This window comes from Piliocolobus tephrosceles, chromosome 5 (genome assembly GCF_002776525.5).
Source record: "Piliocolobus tephrosceles isolate RC106 chromosome 5, ASM277652v3, whole genome shotgun sequence".
Taxonomy (NCBI): Eukaryota; Metazoa; Chordata; class Mammalia; order Primates; family Cercopithecidae; genus Piliocolobus; species Piliocolobus tephrosceles.
The window spans coordinates 34,712,955-34,734,751 of NC_045438.1; the positions used below are offsets into that span (position 1 = coordinate 34,712,955).

Genomic DNA, 21,797 nt, shown 5'->3' on the forward strand with positions numbered 1-21,797 from the left:
GATAATATTACCCTGTTTTACAGATAAGAAGGCAGATTTGCAAAACTAAATGCCCACGATAGAACAGTGATAAGAGGAGGCAGCAACACGATTTGAATTTTGATCAATCTGATCCAAAGCCTGTGCCCTACTACATGGCAATTCTTGCAAACAGCCAGTGGTTAGTGGGTCAGAGAAGAGGATAAAAGTAAAGATAGTCTATTTGGCCAAGGCAATGAGCAGGTCAAAAGTAGCCAATATTTGAGAATCTATGTATCTCGGTCAAGCATCCGGTAACCTGTCAACATTTATTCTATCCATCATTGGATAAGAGTATTCCATAGTGAGTGGTACTGCCTGTGTCTCAACTTTCTACTCTGCTAAAAGAGTACAATGAAAGTGTGAAAAGTAGATGCACAGCACTTAGTACAAGGCTTAGCCCATAATGTGGGTGCAAATGTTAGTAAGTCCACAAATATTTAGTCTACCTAATCCACAAAGATTTATGAAGGCCCTGGTATGAACAAGGTAGCAGGGTTACAATAATGAGGCATGTTAGGAACACTAACAATGAACATGGTTTGACTTTATGGTCTCTGAGGGCAATGGACATTACACACATGAATTCATATCCTCTGTGCTATGGAAGGAGATCATGTGCCAGCAGGATCTCTCTGTTGCTAGCAGAGATCCAGCCCGTTGGACGAGGTCTTCAATAACTATGCCCTATTATCTGAAGGCAGTGTTGGCTGGGAGAGATGGGCACGAACAAGGCAGGTTGGTCTCAATATTTCAGACACAGAAGACAAGACAAAGATAGAATCCCTAAGGAGAGATTGGATCCTGAGGAATTAGACAGAATCCTGGTGAGCAGCACCAGGTACAAAGTCAGGGTCACCTGGCAGCACGGTGCTTGGATGGGGACTCCCAGCAAGTTTGACTAGAGCATAGAAGGAGAAGTGTTACAGCACCCGAGAACCCAGCAGGGCACAAGACATTCCCCCAGGGCAGATCCTGCAGTTTTCTGAAACTTAGACCCTGTGGCTTAGCCCAATTAATCTCGTAAACTGGGTCATCACCCTGGGTTGCACAGCAAGCAGGAGCCTGGCAGCAAAGGCTGGATAAACACTGGCATCAATAGGAAAAAGCACTAGAAAGAAACTGGTTTCTTTTAAGCCCTGAGAACAATCAGATTCCCTCGGGTATTGCTTTCAAATCTGTTACCATCATCAGGTAACTTTACAAAACAGGGCAATTAAAGAGCTAGGTGAAGGTGCCTCTGCAATTTCCCAGACCTCCAGGGAGATGAAGACAAGGAAGAGAACCACCGCATTGTCATTGGAAGGGCCACCACACCTGTTCTTGCTACTTGGTGATGAGCTTGTCTGGCCAGTGAACCCAGGCAGGCCATGACTGTTAAGGAATACATGCTTCACAGGAGTTTCAAAAACTCCTCCTGAATTTGTTTATGGCCAAGAAAGAGAGCAAGACCCCAGCTCCTGTGCCCCTATTCACACCAATTTGCCAGTTGAGTGGCACATATAAGACTGCCCTTGGGCTATGGTAGCAAAGAGATGTTATGAAACCTCAACCCATCAACCCCAGCCCCTAGAGGCCCTACAAGGAAAGTAGGAAAGCTCTTCCTTCACAGCACATGTCTGGACTTCATCCTTAGCAAATGGCAGGGGAGCACCCTAGGGTCCTGGAGTTGTTTCCTTGTAGGATGCAGAATGTGAATTGATAGAGCTTCCTAGCACTTTGTTTTGCCAAGAAGTTTAAAATGTTTTTGGAAACCTCTGATCCTTCATTTTAAAATATTAACACTTTCAGGTCAAAAAATATCACTTTAAAATGCAGGTAATGCAGAAAATGCATCCTAGTAATTTGAAAAGGTTTAATGTCTGCCAAAACAACAAAATAGGAACAAACAGTATGATCAGACTCCATGGGTCATTAGTCCTCACATTTGCTTCTCTGACCTGACTTGGTGGCATACATTGGCATCCCCACGTTTACTTACAAAGAACTGAAGCATGAAGAGATTAGGTGACATGATAAATATGACATGAGGTGAGCAGAGTAGCTGGGAAGAAAGCTCAAGATGTAGGATCTCCATTGAGAACTCAATGCTCTTTTGCCACCTTAAGTTGCATCCAACCTCCTTCCTCCACGGTCAGGCCTCTTGACCCACAAAAGCAGCTTTCTTTCTTTTCACATCACTGAACCAGCTGTCCAGCTCCTCCATGTAATGTAGGCCACCTTAAAAAAAATGGATTGACTTGAATGTAACAGCATCATCCTTTCTCCTCTCAACTTGCCCCCCTTTGTACCAGAGGATGTCGTAATCAGGTGTGAAGAACATGAATTCTCACATCCAGGAATTTTTTTCCCCTTAAATTACTTTGTCTTATAATGTATAACGTATAGATACAACAAAGATTGATGGGAGTGGAATTAACCAAGTTGTGAACAGTAAAAGAAAGAGGAAAACCAATGAATGTAGCTCATCTTCAGTCTCCTTAAGGGCAAAGGAAATATGTAGTGAGAACAAGTTATTGATGAAGACAGTCCAGTCTGCTACCAAATGGTGTCTCAAGGAAGACAGGTGCAGAGATGTATTGTGCAAAGGGCCATTTTTATATTCAGAGTTGTGAATATGAGGACAATTCTTATTTCAAAATATTTGAAATGAAGGAAAACATTCAGAGAAGAATTTAAGGGACACATCATTACAGAAAAAATTGCTAGCCCCAGTGTGCCCTCCAACATTTCATTTCTCAGCATTTCTTCCCCTACCCTAAATTTGATGCTTCATTATTCATTGCATGAATAAACACTTATTTATCTGTTTTGTACCAAGACATTAAAGTTTTATATGAAATTTCTCTAGTTATAAATCTAGAAGACAACTTGCTATGTCATAGAGTATGAACATTTCATCTTTTCTGGATTTTGCAAATTTTTTTCTAAAGCGATTGTATCATTTTATACTCCATCCCACAATGTGTGAGAGTATCCATTTCTCTACAGTCTTGAAAACACTTGTTATTGGCAGACTTCTAAATTTTGTGAAATTGTTGAGTTGAAAATAAACCTCATTTTATCTTTAATTTGCTTGCTTCTGATCACAGCTATGGTTAAATATGTTTTCTGTGTTTATTGACCATTCAGATTTTTCCTCTTCTATAAATTGCTTTCTCACGTCCTTTATCCATTTTTCTGATAGATTATTATGTTCTCATTGATTTGAAAGATTTATGTATATATTCAAGTACTAACGCTTCGTCAATATATTCATCATACAAATGTGGCCTGTTCTTAAATAACTGATTGTATCTCTACAGGAATTTACCTTGCACAAAAGTTTTAACAAGCAAGTTAAAACTAAGACAGATAAGAAAGTTGATATTTCTGTGAGTCTGTGAGTTCAGGAAAAGCATTATGAATGCCAGTTTTTCATTATTTATCTACCTGTTTTTCCTTCCAAGTTCAGAGAGATAAAGTACAGGCCACCTAGCTTTATGCTTGATAGTATCTCTGCTTTGCAGAGTGGGTAGTGTAGAATAATATGAGAGATGAATAAGGACCAACTTTGAGAATAATTAGCCACAGATTATTGGGCCTAATAGATTGCATATCTTCCACCGAAATAGAAACTGTTTCAAACCAAGTGCATCTCTAGTCATGACTTCACATAGGAGTACACAGAATCAGCTTCATGCAGGGGCATAAGGCATGCAGAAACAATCTATTCCAACTTATCCCTCAAATATTTTACTACCAGGCCAGTCTCTGCTCATGACATAAGTTCCTAGACTCAGGTAACCAATGAAAACAAAAGTAGAATAATGTTATGGTAATGTCAGGTCACATGGATATATTGCCTTGGGAGTCTTGATAGGAAATCTTAAAATAACCATGGCTATCTTTCTATTTCAGAGGTGTGGCGAAATCTTGTTTGAGAACCCCGATCAGAATGCCAAATGTGTTTGCATGCTGGGTAAGAAGGCTTCTCATTTTAAATATATTAAGCATGTTGATGTCATGTGGAGTTATCGTTGTTCTGTTGCCTTTTTGACTGTCTCTCATTCCATTTTGAAGAGGCTGATAGGTTCTTTTATGGGTATATAGGCAGCTGTAACACATTTATATGTGTAACACTTGATGATGAGAAAAGATTTTGATTTTTTTAATTAGTCAGTCAAGGACCGTGCTTCTGAGTGTTTCAAAATTTTTCTTGGATCATTAGCATAACATAGAATTAGGTGGTTTGTATTCAGGCAGCTATGATGAAAAGGTAATTCCTAAACCAAAGATGGATGATAAGATAGATAAGTAAATTATTAAGTCCTTACATCACAGCGCAAAACCCTTACTTAGAATTCCTGGAAGAAATGTATATTTAAAGTACCGTAATCTGAAGTCAGCACAACTATTATCCACACAGCATTTGTAACAAAATAGCAACATTGTAATGAATAATCATGTGTTCTTGTAGGACGATATATCATCAATGCCTTTGACAAACTCTTTTAATATGTACTGTTAGGTAATGAAGTTGGTATTATTTTCCTCATTATATAGGTTGGAAACAATTATAGAGAATATAAGTGATGCACTTAACCTCAAAGTGAGAAATGGTTCAAATCATGATATGAAAGTTTCTGAACAGTAAAATCTTAGGTCTAGTGTTTAGATCTTATTTAAGCCACTAAACTATGTCCAATAAAGTTGCAATTCATTATAGTAATAAAAGTAAACAGTAGCATGGATAAATAAAAATAATTTCTAAACTTTATTTTCACCAAATTTTTACCTTTGTAGATTCTAACTTTGAACTATATTAATAAGCAAAGAAAAAATATTCGTTTTAGCATTTTCCATTTGCTCTGCCCACTTCATATATTGACAGTCTAGATTATTGGTGAAAAACAGACAGCAAGATAAATAGAGGCAGGCGAAGATCTTGGTAATTTATAATTCGAAATAATCATGTAACAAATAATCAAAGGTGGTACATGACTTAAGAAACAAACAAAAACCAGACATCATATTTTTCTACCCTTCTAATCTTTCTTAAATTCTTTACTAATTTTTAAATCTCTCTTTGCAGTTCTATGTTTTTATTTTAATTAAGATGGTGGATATATAGGAATACATCCATTGAAAAATGAACTTTTTACTAGAAGCACATGAACAAAGAATATAGTATTGCATCCATATACCCATTTCAAATATCCAATATTCCTTCCCCTTGAAAGTGTGAAATGACAATGTCTCCAAAGTTCTAATATTTCAGGTACTAGATAGATAGATAGATAGATAGATAGATAGATAGACAGACAGACAGACAGGCAGACAAAACAGATACAGATGAAAGCAGAAATAATCCTTTGTCAAGCCATGTGTCCCAATTTTGGATTTGGGAAATTGTCTTACCACCACATCAAATAATCTAGTCAATAATTAACTCATTTAATTTTCCACAGTAACAAGATGAGGTTGGTGCTATTGCTATCTTCATTTCACAAATAAGGAAATTGAGGCAAATGGTCTAATACTGCAGGTACTTACTACCACTGAAATATTATTTGATTGTAGCTTTCACCTGGTCTAGTAACTTGAATCAATGTTTAACTCATGATCATTTTAAGCACATGAATACATCATCTATTTTGACTGAATGTTTCTGTGTCCTGTCTTCCATGTAAGTTGCTTGATTAATTTATAGCTAGGAGAAGAGCAAGAGACTTTCTACTACTGCCTATAGATTTGAATTCACTTAAAGTAAGATCAGTTATCTTTCCATCTCTTCTAGATTATATAGTATGGTCTATATAGCTGCCAGAAAGCAATCCTGACCGCCAAATGTGTCTCTAATGAATCTGCCAGATTGCACAAAATTCTAAAATTAGAAATATATTTATATAAATCAGTTTTATGTTGCTACCACTGTCATAATAATTACAGTTAATTGAGCATTTACTATGTGGCAGGTGAAATTATCCCAAACACCTTACATAATTAGGCCATTTATTCTAAGTAAATTGAGAGAAGCTCTATCTTTCAAAATATATCTCTAGCAATAAAAGAATTTTAATTAAGCTTCTGGTTATTAACCTTGTAGATTTCATTAGTTTGTTAGATTTCCCTTTTCTTCATAATACAGAACTAAATAATAATAAAAGGAACCGTGAGAATGGAAGTTTTTACTAGTCTCAGGACACATAGCAAGAACAAGTATACATTTTACCTTTAAGATAGACAGTAAATAATGAGTGTTCAAAGTTAATATTATGCCTAGTGAGTTTGAGTTGCTCACATAGTGAAAATTGTGCCCTTGAGGAGCTTATATTTAAGAAGGTTTAGATTTTTTAAGAGAATTGCTGCAACTTTTAATTCAGACACTAATGAAGTCCTTTGAAATCTTAGATGGAAGAATACCAAAATAAAATCATTATGGATATCAATACACATAGATCAACCCCACCATTAACATATATTCACCTGAAGCCCAAGGACTGCCACTTCACAGCAAAATGATCCTAGATGATAAAAGAAAGAAGTTTAATGGTTTATTCACTTAAACAAGAGAAATCAAGTTATAAGCACATAAGTCCCTAAAACTGAGCCCACATCTTGTATTTCTTCAAGAAAGAACATCTATATTAACACAAAAAGCACTTCTTCACCACTATCTAAGGTATTAATTAGTTTGTTGCTATCTTCAAAAGGAATCCCAAGTAATGTTCTTATGATTTTCTAAAGCATTTTTTGAGAAAACTTTACATCTCACACAACAAGGTATAAGGAGTCTCTGATATTATAAGGGACTATTGTGTTTTATAAGCACTGCCAACCACAAATGTAGTTTTTATTTTTGCAGGTAATTTTATAACATTTTTATGAATAAATCAAAATTTCGAAATGAAAAAACCAAATACATGGGGCCACCTCAATATTCAGATCCCTGATGTGGGCCAACCTGAGACATCCTCATCTTTAACTAGTCAAGCCCTTGGCTCACTCCCCTGGAAACCTCCCTTTCTGCCTGCACATGCTCCAGGCTTGGGTGCCTGCTGGATCCCAGCTGTGTACTGGTTTCAGCACAGTTGGGGTGGAATATGGAGAAGGGTCACTAGCCGGAGACTCCATTTGCATTTCCTTCTCTTCCACTGGCGAGTCCCCAGATCATTCTGAAAAGTACTGTTTTCATGCTTTGAGTTGTCTACCTCACGACTTCCACGAATAAGTCATTCTTACTGAAAATCACACTTCTGACTCATTCTGTTAAATGAGACATAAGTGTAAAATTCACCTTGAGTTACTCTGGTGCGCCGAATTCAATGCAGCTTTAAATGGAACCAAACTACTGTCATGTATGGGTCTAGTAGGGAATTATTTCTGGCTTCAGGTGAATAACTCATGTTGGATAGGAAGGTAAATACAGGTGTACTGCAGAGCTGACTACACGGAGTGTTAACTATTTATTCCTTACAATTGTTCAGAGAGCAAATGTGGATGATCAAGTTAAACACCAAATTGTAATAAATGTTGCTTTCTTCTTTCCTTCAGCTTAGGGCAATGTGCATAGAGCTTCTGCCTCCCTGTCCTCCCCTCTCCACCTTCCTTTTTATGAATTTAGCCATAAGATTTCACTCAAGTTCAAATTGTCTCAGAAGTTTATATAATTACATCAATGGATATACAACTGTATAGCAAGACTTTTACCTTCTTCAGGTCTCATGAACAGATACTAAAAGAAAGAGGAAGTGGAAGGGACATTATCTCTCATTGTATAGTTAATGCATGAAGTATGGCAAGTAACAAAAAAGAGTTTACAAAAAAGCATAATGAAAAAAAGCATAATGAAAACTGTTGGGCAAAAAGAACCAAGAGTATTTAAAGAAATTATGTAAAATGATCAATGTTGATTCACTTCTTTGTTCATTTGTGAACCTTGCTCTGTGAAATGATAAATCATCGGAAAAGAAACTTCCAAAGAGAAATTCCTGAGCAGATTTAGTGCTTCTTTGTATTTCCTCTTTTTCTTGTTATTAGAGTGGGACTTTTTCAAATTATAAACCTTAATTTTTAATTTATGATATTTTGTTGGCTCAATTTCTCCATCCTCTTTATCAAGGTTTAATTTTTTTAATTTGAAATTTTCAGTGGCCCTGTTTTTGTCTCGTGTATGATTTCTTTCGTGCTGATGAGTGTTATGACTATGGGAATGTACAATAGGCACTTTTTTACCTGACATAACTTACAAGGGAGTATTCATATTAGTCAGTTTTCTAGTTGAAAATTATTATAAATTATTTAAATGATTGCTAATTTTCAGAATAACAGAACACCAGAAAATCAATATTTTATTAACACTTAACATAGGCATAGAGGGACTTGCTTTGTAACACTAGCTCTGAAAAATTAGCCGTGTACTCATAGAAGTTGCTTCATCTCTCTAGGATTCAATTCATAGTTTTCCTGCAAAGTGGAAATAAAAACATCTGTCCTTCCTAGCCCAGGGGTTTTTTTGGTGACAGAATGAGATGTTCTATGAGGAGAAGCCTATTATGATGTCTGCCCTAAATATTGTGTATGCATCAATAAGTTGATGCATAAATGATAAATAATTGAAAATGTAAAAATTGATAATAAGCAAATACAAATAAGCTAATAAAAAATTATTGCTGATGACACCAATGGTGTTGAGAAAAGCAATTGAAAAGCTAAAACATTATATAAATGTAAGGACAATTTTTTAAAATATTAAACACATTCTTCAAAATTGCATGGTACCTCCAGGGTAGAACGAGACTTTCATCTAATTTTTATTAATTGGGTGTACACCAAGCATCTACAAGGTCATGTGCTTAGCATTGGGAATCCAAAGACCAGTGGGGCATAGAGTCTCCCCTTAGAGGGTTTATTGTTCAGCAAGAGATTCAGGTACTGAAGCCCAATGTATGCAACACCAACTCGACTGATAAATGCTACAGAAGAAATAAAGATAAAATATATTCGGACTTCAAAACATGGAGAGAGTGCATATAGCAGGGATGTGAAGACTCATCTATTTAGATATGAAAGTTGAGAGCATGGCAGCACTCTAGATGGATGCCAGACCACTCTCAAAAGCCTGGAGATAAACTGGGGAGTGTTTCTGGGGCAGTGTTTCAGGCTACGAGGTAGATGAAAGAATAAATTGAAAAGAAATTTGAGACCTGATTATAGAGAGCTTGCCTGTCATCATTGGCCCTAAAAAGGACAGAAGTACCAGACAAAAGAGAGTTCTGGTCTCTTTTATTTAGTTACTTAGAGAGTCTTTTCCATTTAGTTATAGCGTATCAGAGAATACTCTATAAGCTCCTAGGTACTAGGTAGTATGAAGTACAGCCATTCATCAGCTACTTGTGAAATTAAGTAATTTTAAACCAATGCATATTTAACCCAATGTGTATCTGATGACCTGAATTCTGGTTTGATTTTTTTAAAAAGCATGTTAATTCTATTTTTCCTCTTGATATCAAATATTATAGTATTTTATTAAGAAACAAGACAATATTTTCAACTGTGACAGTAGAGAAAAATGGTTTTCTTCACTTTTTTGGAACTTTATCACCTAATGAAGTTGGGAGTTATTTTATATTTACATTTTGCTCTTATCACTTGCTTCAGCTTTTGGTTATTGCATGTGGACACCTATGAGACCTATATATTGTTTCTTAAAAAATAATACACAATCTGTTTTAAGGCAAAATAAGATTTGGTATCAAAGTAGGCCACTGTGGTGGTGTAGAAAGAAGGCATTGAAAGACCTGGTACCAGCTAATAATTGTGTGAGCAGAGGCGTGTCATTTAGGGGTTTGTAGATCTGTTCACTTTTGTCTAAAATTGAATAATAAACAATAATAACAATATTATTGTCTACCTTATTAAGTCTGTTGAGGATTACATGACAATAAATATTAAAACATTCAGTGAACTTTTAGAAGTACTATAAATATAAGTATTTTTATTAATAGTAATACTCGATTTTTTCTAAGTCCTTGCACTTCATTTTATATTAGTAGTATTTTTATATGCAAATTGACAGTATTGTAGATTTTAAATATTAAACGATCTCAATTTGGTTCAAGTGAACAGGTATTTTCAAGTGCATGTTAGCAATTGAGTAATAAACATATTATCCTCATAGGTTATGAAAGAAAGATTATTGTAAAGATTATTTTGCGTGCACTTGACTTTACAAGTAAAGTCTGTGTTGAAAGACAGAAGTTTTCAAGTTGCTTGATTTTGATTTATTAAGATTAGAATGCCTCAGGAATTTGAATTAATTTTAACTTACACTTTCAAAGCTCTTCATTGCTGTCACTTGGATTCATGAATTCACTCTCTCTATATGCATGCTCAGACAACAAAATTGCTAATTGATATTTTCTTACTCTGCCCAAAGAGAGTAAAGGGAACCTAGATATTCCCAAGGGAGGATGATGGGAGCATCATTCCCCATCACTCACCCAAGACTCTGTCTTGTTTTACTTTTCATTGCACTTATCAGTAAAGGACATATTTTCTATTTGTCCATTGTTGTCCCCCAGTCTTGCCCTGCAACACACCAATACATGCAGAATGTGATTATCACAGAAGTAAGGACTCCATTTCATTCACTGTTGAGTATCCAACATCTGGAACATCTAGCGGCCCAGCCCCTAAGAGGAACTCACTATTTGCTGAATGGATACATGCTGATGTGTTTGTGAGAACAGCAGAGTCATCCGGAGTGCATCTCCTGAGTGTGTCAAAGATGCGTTGGCCTAGTATTTAAAACCCTCTGCTAACATAGCCAAAGCCATGGGTCAGCTCCTACATGAACTAACTGGTGGCTTCCCAAGCACACTACTCCAGGTTACAAGATAAGAAAGAGTGGTTCTCTTCAAATAGCCAATGAGGAGCTATCCTAAGAGGGAGATTAACAAGTATTCATTGAGCACTGCTGAATGCCCAACGCTCTGCTAGGAGTACTCTGAAAGCTGATATAATAATGAGCAAGGTAGGATCCCTGTTGCCACAGAGTATATTCTTGGGCAGATGGAGCATTGTGCTGAACATACAGGAAGAGGCCCATTATTTTGTCTTCCCATGTTTATGGGAATATACAGAAAATTATTTCACCTTGAGGTTTACAAGGCATTCTACATTATCCTACTGCCTTTTAAACTTTTGGAAGTCAATATTGTTTTGCGTAAGAAAAACAAGTTTCCTAGCTTGAAGGTTGCTTTCCGTGGAAGGTTGCAGCATTTCCACAGCAATAGAACACCTCATTTTTGAATCCAGCTGGAAGCCAGGGCTCAGACGAGAGCAGCTGCAGAATAACAACACAAGCAAAGTCCAAACTATCAGAACTGATGTTGCCAAGCCCAAAAGTGATAGAAGTGTCAGTCTTGTATTGAATTAGCTTCATTTTCTGTCTGAAGGTAGAAAGAGGGAATTCAATGAGACCCATCAGCCTTACACAAAACTATACTTGAGAAAACATGTTCAATCAAGAAACGCTTTATAGATACACATTGTGTGCCAGAGTAGGGATGCAAAGACATTGAAATTCTATCCTCAGCAAGCTCCCAATCTAGTGACACAGGGACAACCACACAAACAATGACAACATAGCATGATAAACCACAAGCAGGAGAGGCCAGGTCTTATGGGAAGGGGAAGGGTGCTGTGGTGTCAGGAAAGGCCTTGTGCAAGACGTGGTAAGGAGCTGAGTGTCAAAAAGAAGCTCCAGACAGCCCTGGAGCTTGCACTGAGGACAGCCCATTGAGAAAGGTGTTGTTGGTATTTCTAAGAGCAACAGGTACCGGCAGCTTAATGTGACCAACTAAAAACTGTAAGAAAGTCTTTATGCCTGGAAAATAGAATAAGAGGAATGAGATAAGACAATCGAGTGTGGAGAGGAAGGCAGGAGAGATTATGAAGAGCCTTATAATAGGACAAATAACCATCGAAGGATGTTTAAGCAGAGGAGCTATAAGGTGAGATGCATACTTTAGACAGATCATCTGGTTAGAGTAGAGAATACACAGGAGGAGGACAAGCTGAAGAGAGACTAGTTTAGGGAACAGTAGTATCTATCAGGTGAGAAATGATGAGTCCTACCTGAATTGAGACAGTGTCAGAGAGAACAGAAGGCACAAAGTAAAGGAAACTTTTCAAGAGCGTGATAGAACTCTACAATGGGTTGAGTGTATGAAATGTTATTAAACAGATCAAGGTACTGCCCTGTCCTGCAAAGAAGAGTCTGAGATAATTGACTTTGCATGTGGTGGGGCAGTGGGGAGAGGTTAAATTTTAGTCACAGTAAATTTGAGGTGTCCAAGGAACTCTCCAGTGCAGCGCAGCTCAGAAGAGGGATCTACAAGTCAGTAGTGGTCACGATATGACAGGAATGAGATCACCCAGGGAAAGGTGAGGAGTGAGATGAGGTTGTGCTTTGGAATGCCCAGAAGCATCCCCCAAAGGGTTGGTCAGGTTCAAAAGGAGCCTATGGAAGCCTAAATAGGCAGGAGAATAAAATAGAGTGGACAGAAAGATAAACGAAAAGGAGAGAATGGTATCTTTGCCATCTTAGCCAAGAGGAGAGAGTTTCAAAAGGTGGGGCATGATACAAACGTAAAATACTGTAGAAGTCAAATGAGATCAAGCCTAAAAAGTATTGCTTGATCCTTAGCAAACTATCACAAGAAGAGAAAACCAAACACCGCATGTTCTCACTCATAGGTGGGAACTGAACAATGAGTTCACTTGGACTCGGGAAGGGGAACATCACACAATGGGGCCTATCATGGGGAGGGGGGAGCGGGGAGGGATTGCATTGGGGAGTTATACCTGATATAAATGATGAATTGATGGGTGCTGACGAGTTGATGGGTGCAGCACACCAACATGGCACATGTATACATATGTAACAAACCTGCACGTTATGCACATGTACCCTAGAACTTAAAGTATAATAAAAAAAAAAAAAGAAAGAAAAAAAGAAAAAAAAATTTATAGAAGTCAAAAAAAAAAAAAGTGTTGCTTGGACTTAGCAACCTGAAGGTAACAACAGCAAGAGCATCAGCAGCAGAAGGTGGGGTGAGGTGGGTAGCATGGAGCTAGGCCACAGGGAGCTGAAGGCACTCCTCTGTCAAGAAATTGGTCTGAGAGGGCTGGGTGCAGTGGCTTATGCCTGTAATCTCAGCACTTTGGGAGGCCAAAGCAGGCAGATCACTTGAGCCCAGGAATTCCAAACCAGCCTAGGCAACATAGCAAGACTACACCTCTACAAAAAATACAAAAATTAGCCTGAGGTTATGGCACGTGCCTGTAGTCTCACCTTTTCAGGAGGCTGAGGTGGGAGGATGCATTGAGCCCAGGAGGTTGAGGTTGCAGTGAAATGATGGCACCACTGCACACTCCAGTCTGGGTGACAGAGCAAGATCGTGTCAAAAAAAAAAAAGAGAGAGAGAAAGAGAGAAAGAGAAAGGAAGGAAGAAAGGAAAGGAAAGGAGAAAAGAAAAGAGGAAGGGAGGGAGGGAAAGAGAAAAGGAAAGAGAAAGAGAGAAAGAAAGGAAGCAAGAGAAAGAAAGAAAAGTAAGAAAGAGGGATGGGGGATATGACAGTACCTCTCAAAGTCTGCAATCAGGAACAGTTTCTTAGGATAGGAAGGATTTGAGAATGTTTCGATGGTGAAAGGAGAGAGGAGAAGAACTGGCTGAAGTTTTATGAAGAGAAAGGGAGTAGTTGTGAGCCTTAAACCTGCAATTGTGAGAAGATGGTCCCCATGGGAGAGGAAGCATGGAGATGGAGACAGGTGTGCCTGGGTGCGGCTAGGAAGAGCTGGGAGATTTTCCATCTGATCACTTCCCTTCTTTTTAAGAAGGAAATATCGTGTTCTGATGAGCCTTAAGGAGAGGAACAGGTGAATGCAGGCATGCAGAACTAGGTTAATTCAAAACTAATGTTACAAGAAATTTTAAAAACTGAATAGAGGTGTTTAAAAAAAATGTGGACCAGTTTTGAGGACCCAGCTGAGTTAGATGCTAAATATCCAGGCCTATTCTTTAAAATTAAAAAAAAAGAAAAGAAAAGACAAACTAAGTGTTCTCAACTCTCATTTCAAAAGAGTAACTGCTCCATGCTCATAAAGATCCTTCCCTTTATTCTCCTTAACTGCTTCCCAGTCCTTTTCCTATGGCCACCCAAGGTAACCTGCAAGGGGATGCCTTGACCCCAATTCACAAATCCCTCTCCCTGCTATTGTACATGTGAAGTTACTTCTCTATTTCTCCAATGAGCCTTCACATTCCAAGCAGTAGGTCTCTGATCTAGTTTTCTAGCACCCAGTGTTGGCCTAGAATTCCAAGAAAACACAAAAAATAATTCCTGATGAAGGTAGAAGAAATGTGTAAGGTTACATATTCACCCCTAACGTTCTCCCACCATGCATAGTGACTCTAGAAGGTTATTTTTTGACCTGTCTTGGCCTAAAAGGTGATGCCTCTACATCCACCTCCCACTTTGTGAAGGAAACCAAAGGTGCTAAGCCATTTGAGCTCTGGGAGTACCTATGTCCCCTGAGCTGGGCCCACCCCTGCCCAATCACATCAAAACTGCCTCTTATGGCCAGAAACAGTGGTTCACACCTATAATCCCAGCATTTTGGGAGGCCGAGGTGGGCAGATCACCTGAGCTCAGGAGTTCGAGACCAGCCTGGCCAACATGGCAAAATCCCATCTCTACTAAAATACAAAAAACTATCCGGGTGTGGTGGCATGTGCCTCTAATCCCAACTACTCAGGAGGTTGAGGCACGAGAATCACTTGAGCCCAGGAGGCAGAGGTTGCAGTGAGCCGAGATCATACCACTGCACTCCAACCTGGGTGACAGAGCAAGACTCTGTCTCAATAAAAATTTAAAAAACTGCCTCTTCTTCCTCATCCTCTCTACTTCTGGTTCATTTTCCCCTTCTATAAATTTTTTTTTTATATACTTTAAGTTCTGGGGTAGATGTGCATAACGTGCAGGTTTGTTACATATGTATACTTGTGCCATGTTGGTGTGCTGCACCCATCAACTCGTCATTTACATCAGGTATAACTCCCAGTGCAATCCCTCCCCCCTCCCCCCTCCCCACGATAGGCCCTGGTGTTGCTTCTTTCTTTCAAGATGAGTCCATCTAGGAATCTTTGCATACATAAAACTGTACTTTTTATAATGTTCCAGAGACAATGTCACTTTTAATTTTGGTCTCAAAACAACGTTAGGCTTTTTATTGGAAGAAGAATAGATTATATTTCATTGTAAATTCATATTTTTTAAACAAATTATTTATATAGGTTTGTGAGATCTCAACCTGCCAATCTCAAACCACCTGTCTCAACAACTGTGAATATACAAGGTTTTCTAATATTTATAGATTATAAATATTCACAAAATATAGAAATTTTCAGAATGAGACAAATTATGTGTATTACAAAGGATGCACAAGAACAAATTTTGAAGTATTAAATAGATACTTGTTCTCATTATATCAATTGCTATCTTTGAACTGTAGCATTTCTTTTTCATATCTAATTGCCAAAAGATATTTTGTTTCCTTACCAAGAGATCCATTCCAAAGAAGTAGCTAGCTGATGGTATAGTAAGCTCAGTTTTCATAAACCCAACATTTTCCCCTCTGACTGAATAATGCATGTTTTCAACTTTTGTGAGTCTAACATGAACACTATCAAGATTAATGATTATTTCTTACTATAAAAACCTTACAGGCAAAATCTAAGGATATTTATAAATGAAAACCAAATGTGTAGAATTTTTTTGCCTACTTCAAAGTAGCGAACCACATATGAGCCTAATACATTTGATTTGTAGTCAACATTTTTTACATTTTCTGACTTGTAATTTAATGAGATAGTTAACATGAAATCTTGTACATTGCCATTTTAGCTTTACCTAAATTCTGGGATTCGGGGAGCTCTAGTTCTTTGTGACACAACAGAAAAATTCATTCTAAACGAGGACCTGACATTCTGAAATATAAGAAAATAGTGCCAGAAATGCTAATAGGATATAGAATTCCATGAAGTTGGTGAATAGCACCATCCTCATTTTTGCAATGATAATCATATACTACAAATCTGAGCATTGTGGAATATGAATAGTAAATACAAGAAAGGAGTTACTATGTCAAACTGCTTTCTAAAATTTATATAGAGATGTAAATTTCAGGAAAAGGCATTTCAATATTTTCTCTTCTTTTAGAAAATCAAGTATTTGAAAAAGAAATTGGACATCTTGAAAGTGTATATTGAACTCAAAAATACATTTTCCTTGTTTCTGAGGAAAAAATTAACATCATATTCCTGAATTATTGCATTGTTTATAGAATGGGTTTGTTAATAACTAATCACACCAGGCAGTCTATGGATAGGTACCTTATTTTGTCTGCTATTTCACTCTTTGTGTCAGGAAAAATATTTTCTCATGAATCATGTTTATAAGAAGGTTGACCAATGAAATGCCAGGAGGACTCTGGGTAACAGTATATGAATAACTATGATCACGTTTTGTATAATTTAACAGACATTTGGAATATCACGGAGTCTTTTAAAAAAAAAAAAAAGTTTACGTTATTGGAGACAGGGTCTCACTTTGTTGCCCAGGCTGAAGTGCAGTAGTGTGATTATAGCTCACTGCCTCCTGGAATTCCTGGGCTTAAGCAATCCTCTCACCTGAGCATCCCAAGTACCTGGGACTACAGGTGTGCACCACCACACCCGGCTAATTTTTATATTTTTTGTACAGATGGGGTTTCACCATCTTGCCGAGGTTGCTCTCTAACTCCTGGGCTCAAGTGATTCTCTCATCTTGACCTTCATAACAGAATCTTAAGCAAATCTCTGAATATCTGAAAGGACTTAGTTCTTTCAAATATTGCTTTCATAGGACTTTAAGGTTGCAGTTCAAGTAAGAGGGAGATGATAACTCTTCTCCCAGACTTGTCTACTTCCTAGGGTTCTAGAAATTCAATGGACAGATCTCTGACATGTGACCTTACAAATTTGTGTAAATTTCTAGGACATAACAATAAATAAAAGATTCTTCCCCTGTAGCAATTGTACTGTTGAAAATGGAGAAGTGTTTAACTAAAAACAAAACATGTGACTGCCATGCTTATTTTGTTTACTTTCCTATGGAAAAGTTTCTTAGAAGATCAGTTTCAAATATCAGCATCTTTAAGAGAGAAAATGTTCAATTACTGTATTTAACATTAGTAAGCATGAACCAACAATGTGCATACACATGTGTCAGCTTATATTTATCAATAGCCTCAACAACTGAAATGGTAGTTTATATACTTATTGGCACCTCTATTTCTCTTGCTATTCATTTATTTAGCTATTAGTTTATTTTGATAAAAGTGGGGTTTTTAACTTTTTAATTGAAATATTGCTTAAATTTTGAGAAATACCTAGTTTTTAAGTGCAACTCAATGAATTTTTACAAAGTTAATGTATCTGTTTAAAACCACCCAGATCAATACAGATAGTTTCCTTCATACCTCCTCCTAGACTTTACCTCCCAAAGATTCCATTCTGATGCACTGAATTCTATCACCATTCACTAATTTTGAAATTTATTTAGATGAAATTAAAGAGTATATTCTTTGTCCTGTCTGCCTTCTTTCACTCAACACTGTCTGAGATTCATGCATGCTGCTGCATATAGATGTAGTTCATTCTTTTGTTTGTTTCTTTTGCTGTAGAACAGAAGTCAGCAAGTCGCAGCTCATGGGCTACACCTGACCTGTTGCCTGTTTGATTAGAACACAGCCGTGTCCATTCATTTACATATTGCCTATGGCTGTTTTTATGCTACAAAATGGTAGAATTTAGTCATGATAGAGACCATCTGATCCCCAGTACCTAACATATACGCTATGTGTCCCTTCACAGAAACAGATTGCTGATTACCACTATAGTGTATAAATATTCTTGTACATGTCGTCTTATACACAAAATTACACACATTCTTTTAAGTATCTACCTAGAATTGCAGATTGCAATTGTTGGGTCATTGTCTGTGTGTGTGTGTGTGTGTGTGTGTGTGTGTGTGTGTGTGTGTGTGTGTATGTAGTTCAGCTTTAATTGATTCTGCCAAAAAGTCTTCCAAACCGGCTATACTAATTTATCCTCCTACCAGCTGTGTACGAAAGTCCCACAAATAATTTAACACTTGATGATTACCTTAAGTAAAAGTTAGAATCCATAATTCATCATTTGACTCAATAAAAACATTTTATGTAATAGCCTCTAATGAAGATCATGATTATCATTTAAGTAAACAAATCATCAGGTTGATGATGGTAGTAATAAAATGAGTAAATTTTATTTGTTGATTATCCATGAGCATTAAAGAGTTGATGAAGTTCGTTGCATAAACTGAGTTAATAGTTATTCTTTGTTGAACGCTTGAAAGTAAATGTCCCACAAAGGATCTTAATAAGTGCTTGCTCACCCACAGGGAACTATAAACAAAACCCTGGTTCATAAATAAAAACTCTTTTCCATTGACCTAATTAATTTCCATTTTTTCTTCCTCAACAAAATATACAATTAACTATATTTTACAGGTCTAAAGTTATAACATGAAAAGTTATGATTAAGGGGGGAGGGCTGAATAAGAGGAACACAGAAGATGTGTAGGGCAGTTAAAATATTCTGTATGATACTGTAATGGTAGATACATTTGTCTGTAGAACATACAACATCAAGAGTGAACCGTGATGTAAACTGTGGACATTGGTTGATAATGATGTGTCAATGAAGGTTCATCAATTATAACAAATGGACCACTCTGATGGGGGAGGTTGACAATGGGAAAGCTTGTGATGTGTGGTGTGGGGCGTATATGGGAAATTTCTTCACCTTCCTTTCAATTTTGTCCTAAAAAAACAAAGACTTAAAAGACTTAAAAAATAATAGTTAAGGCATCATATTTGGAAAAATCAATAGTTTAATCCTTTCCTATGAAATCATACAGCCTAGCATTTCTAAACTTAACCCTCACATGTTGTTCTCATGGACTTTATACGTACTTGCTCTAGGAATGAAACAGCAAAGTGTTTCCAATTGGCCTTTTTTTTTAAATCAGTTTCTCTCAGTACTGAGTATGCTCAGGTGGAGATAAGAGGGTCACCATTAGCTAGTATCAGAATTGAGTTGAATGCAAGAATTGTAAATTTCCAATAAAAAAAAAAACTCAAGAAGTGTTTTTGCTTCCAGGTGGTAAAATCATGCGTATTTTTTATTTCCCTTTTTTTTTTTTTTTTTTTGTCTCTTTATATTTTCCAAATGTTCAACAAAGTGTGGTCATTCATTTTTCTAATAAAAGAGATTTTAGGTTATTTCTCTGATTTCTAAGAGTACAAAGAATATTTCTTATTGTCATTTGCATTACTAAAACCTACATCTCCCAAGTGTCAAGGTTTTGATAACTTACTCCCATGGTGGAATATGCATAAATAGAGAGGTGGTTGTGACTGTAACTCTGCCTTAAGGTAAACTACTACATCAGTTGCTGCATCTTAGAGATGAGTCAGGGCTTTTATTAAACCTCTCTCACAAATTCACCTGACCCCAGACAAATGGAATTCCTGCGATCAGCCATCCTTTTGCAGAGGGCACGTGACACAAAAATCCAGTACCTTGTATCATAGATCAACATGCCGCCCATTGACATGCAGCCCATGACATAGCACAGAAGTTGCAAAACAATAAGAAAGTCAAGCAACTGAGGTTTGTGGTTCTGCGGCAAATGGAAACCTTCCAGAACTAACACACTAAGAGTCTGTTGCAGTAGGGATGGGTGAGAGCTCATTGCACAAATGATATCAAATAATATAGAATAAAGCACTGGAACTTTCTGAGGTTCTCAAAATTGAAACATGTAACACAGATGCACTAGTGCACACACATGCATGTGCACATACACACACAGAGACACAGCCTGCCTCTGCCTCAGAGACACCCTCAAGGTGTTGTCAATACATGTTTCAATTATGCCAGGAGAATTTGCAGTTTTCATTAAGCTAAGAAACAAACAAAAGGCGATTGTACATTTCCAAGTTCAAGATCTCTATTTTCTTCCTTTCTTCTCAAATTGGACCCAAAAAGCACAGTTTTGTCTGAGGGAATAAAGGTACAGTTAATTTGTGCAACCAATTAGTTTACTTTCACTGTTCAGAGAATAAACAGACAGAAATGCTACATAACTCTGAGCGTCCTAAAGTCTGCCTCAAATATATGAAGATCCTGCTGATAGAAAACTCTATAAAGAACTACAAATACAGTGTGATTTTCCAAAGATGAGTGGTTATTTATATGTGCATGTGTGTATAGAACCTTAAGTGGTAGGAAAAACTTTAATTTGGTTTGATTCGTCATATTTTTTCCTGCATTTTACAGCTTTTCTACCATCAACATGTATTACTTTCATAATAGAAAAAAATAAACATGAAAAAGAAGTAACCTGTTCGTAACTTTAAAGAAAAAAAAACATAGAAAGGAAATGATTGGCAATCTCATCCTTAGAACACTTCCCTCCTCGGGGAATTCTTTTTATACTTGATTTGTCTTTAGAGTGGCTTTTTTCTATTTTTAATGAAGTGGGTTACCTCTGCTTCTGTTTTTTCTCTAAAAGGGGATAAAAAGAAATGGGGGAAAAAGCTGAGAGCAGTGTGCAGCTGAGGTCCAGTGAGCTCTAAAGAGGCCCTGTAAGGTTGTTGAGGGACAGCAACCTGTTGTAGAACTTTCCCGAGGACCAAGAGGCAGGAGAGTCTTTGTTCAGGCTCCATCATCTAGTTCATTGTTCTCTCATTGGAAAATTAAAATGTGTTGTGAGCACTTGTTTTTAAAATAAAAAGCTTTTTCTGGGTCTTTTTTTTTTTTTTTTTTTTTTTTTTTTTTTTTTTTTTTTTTTTTTTGAGATGGGATCTTGCTCTGTCACCCAAGCTGGAGTCAGTGGTGCAATCTCGGCTCACTGCAACCTCCACCGCCAGGGTTCAAGTGAGTATCCCACCTCAGCCTCCTGAGTAGCTGGGACTACAGGTGCATGCCACCATGCCTGGCTAATTTTTATATTTTTAGTAGAGACAAGGTTTCACCATATTGGCTAGGCTGGTCTCGAACTCCTGACCTCAGGTGATCTGCCCACCTCAGCCTCCTAAAGTGCTGGGATTGGAGGCATAAGCCACCGTGCCCGGCCCTTGGGTTCATTTTTAAAGTAAACCATCATACTGGAAGGAAACTCAGTGGCTTCCCAAAAGTATGTAGTGTCTTTATTGCACCCATAATCATTGTGACTCCGAAGAGCAGTGTCAAGTAACAGTCATATACTAGGATTTCTAATGTACAATTATAAATTAATGATAAGGAAAAAGTTGATTTGTATAATATTTTGCTTATACTCTGAGCCTGGATAATCTAGAGCTTATATAATATTCTATCACTATATGATCTGATAATGATGGATTTGTACAATAAAAGTAGGTATTGAGTTCCAACCAAATAGGTGCACTCTTCTAGGCACCAGAAAAACAGCAGTGAATACAACAGACAAAACTTATGTCCCAGGAGCTTAGATTCTGGTAGGATGTGGGGGATGCAGTAAATGGACAGTAAACAGTATAAAAAACTAAATTAGATATTGCAGGCTGGGTGCAGTGGCTCACGCCTGTAATCCCAGCACTTTGGGAGCCTGAGGTGGGTGGA

At 37.3% G+C, this 21,797-nt stretch overlaps 1 protein-coding gene across 2 annotated transcripts in view; it reads left to right on the top strand.

Annotated features, from left to right (window-relative positions):
- PDE7B (phosphodiesterase 7B) overlaps nt 1-21,797 on the top strand; it is a 342,996-nt gene that overhangs the window by 96,457 nt on the left and 224,742 nt on the right. The window contains exon 2 of one of the 2 annotated variants that reach the window (XM_026455008.1): nt 3,919-3,979. In XM_026455008.1, the coding sequence (XP_026310793.1) occupies nt 3,919-3,979 (61 nt within the window). Of the gene's footprint in view, nt 1-3,897; nt 3,980-21,797 lie in introns of those variants that run through there. The other variant, XM_026455007.1, reaches the window with a different exon arrangement.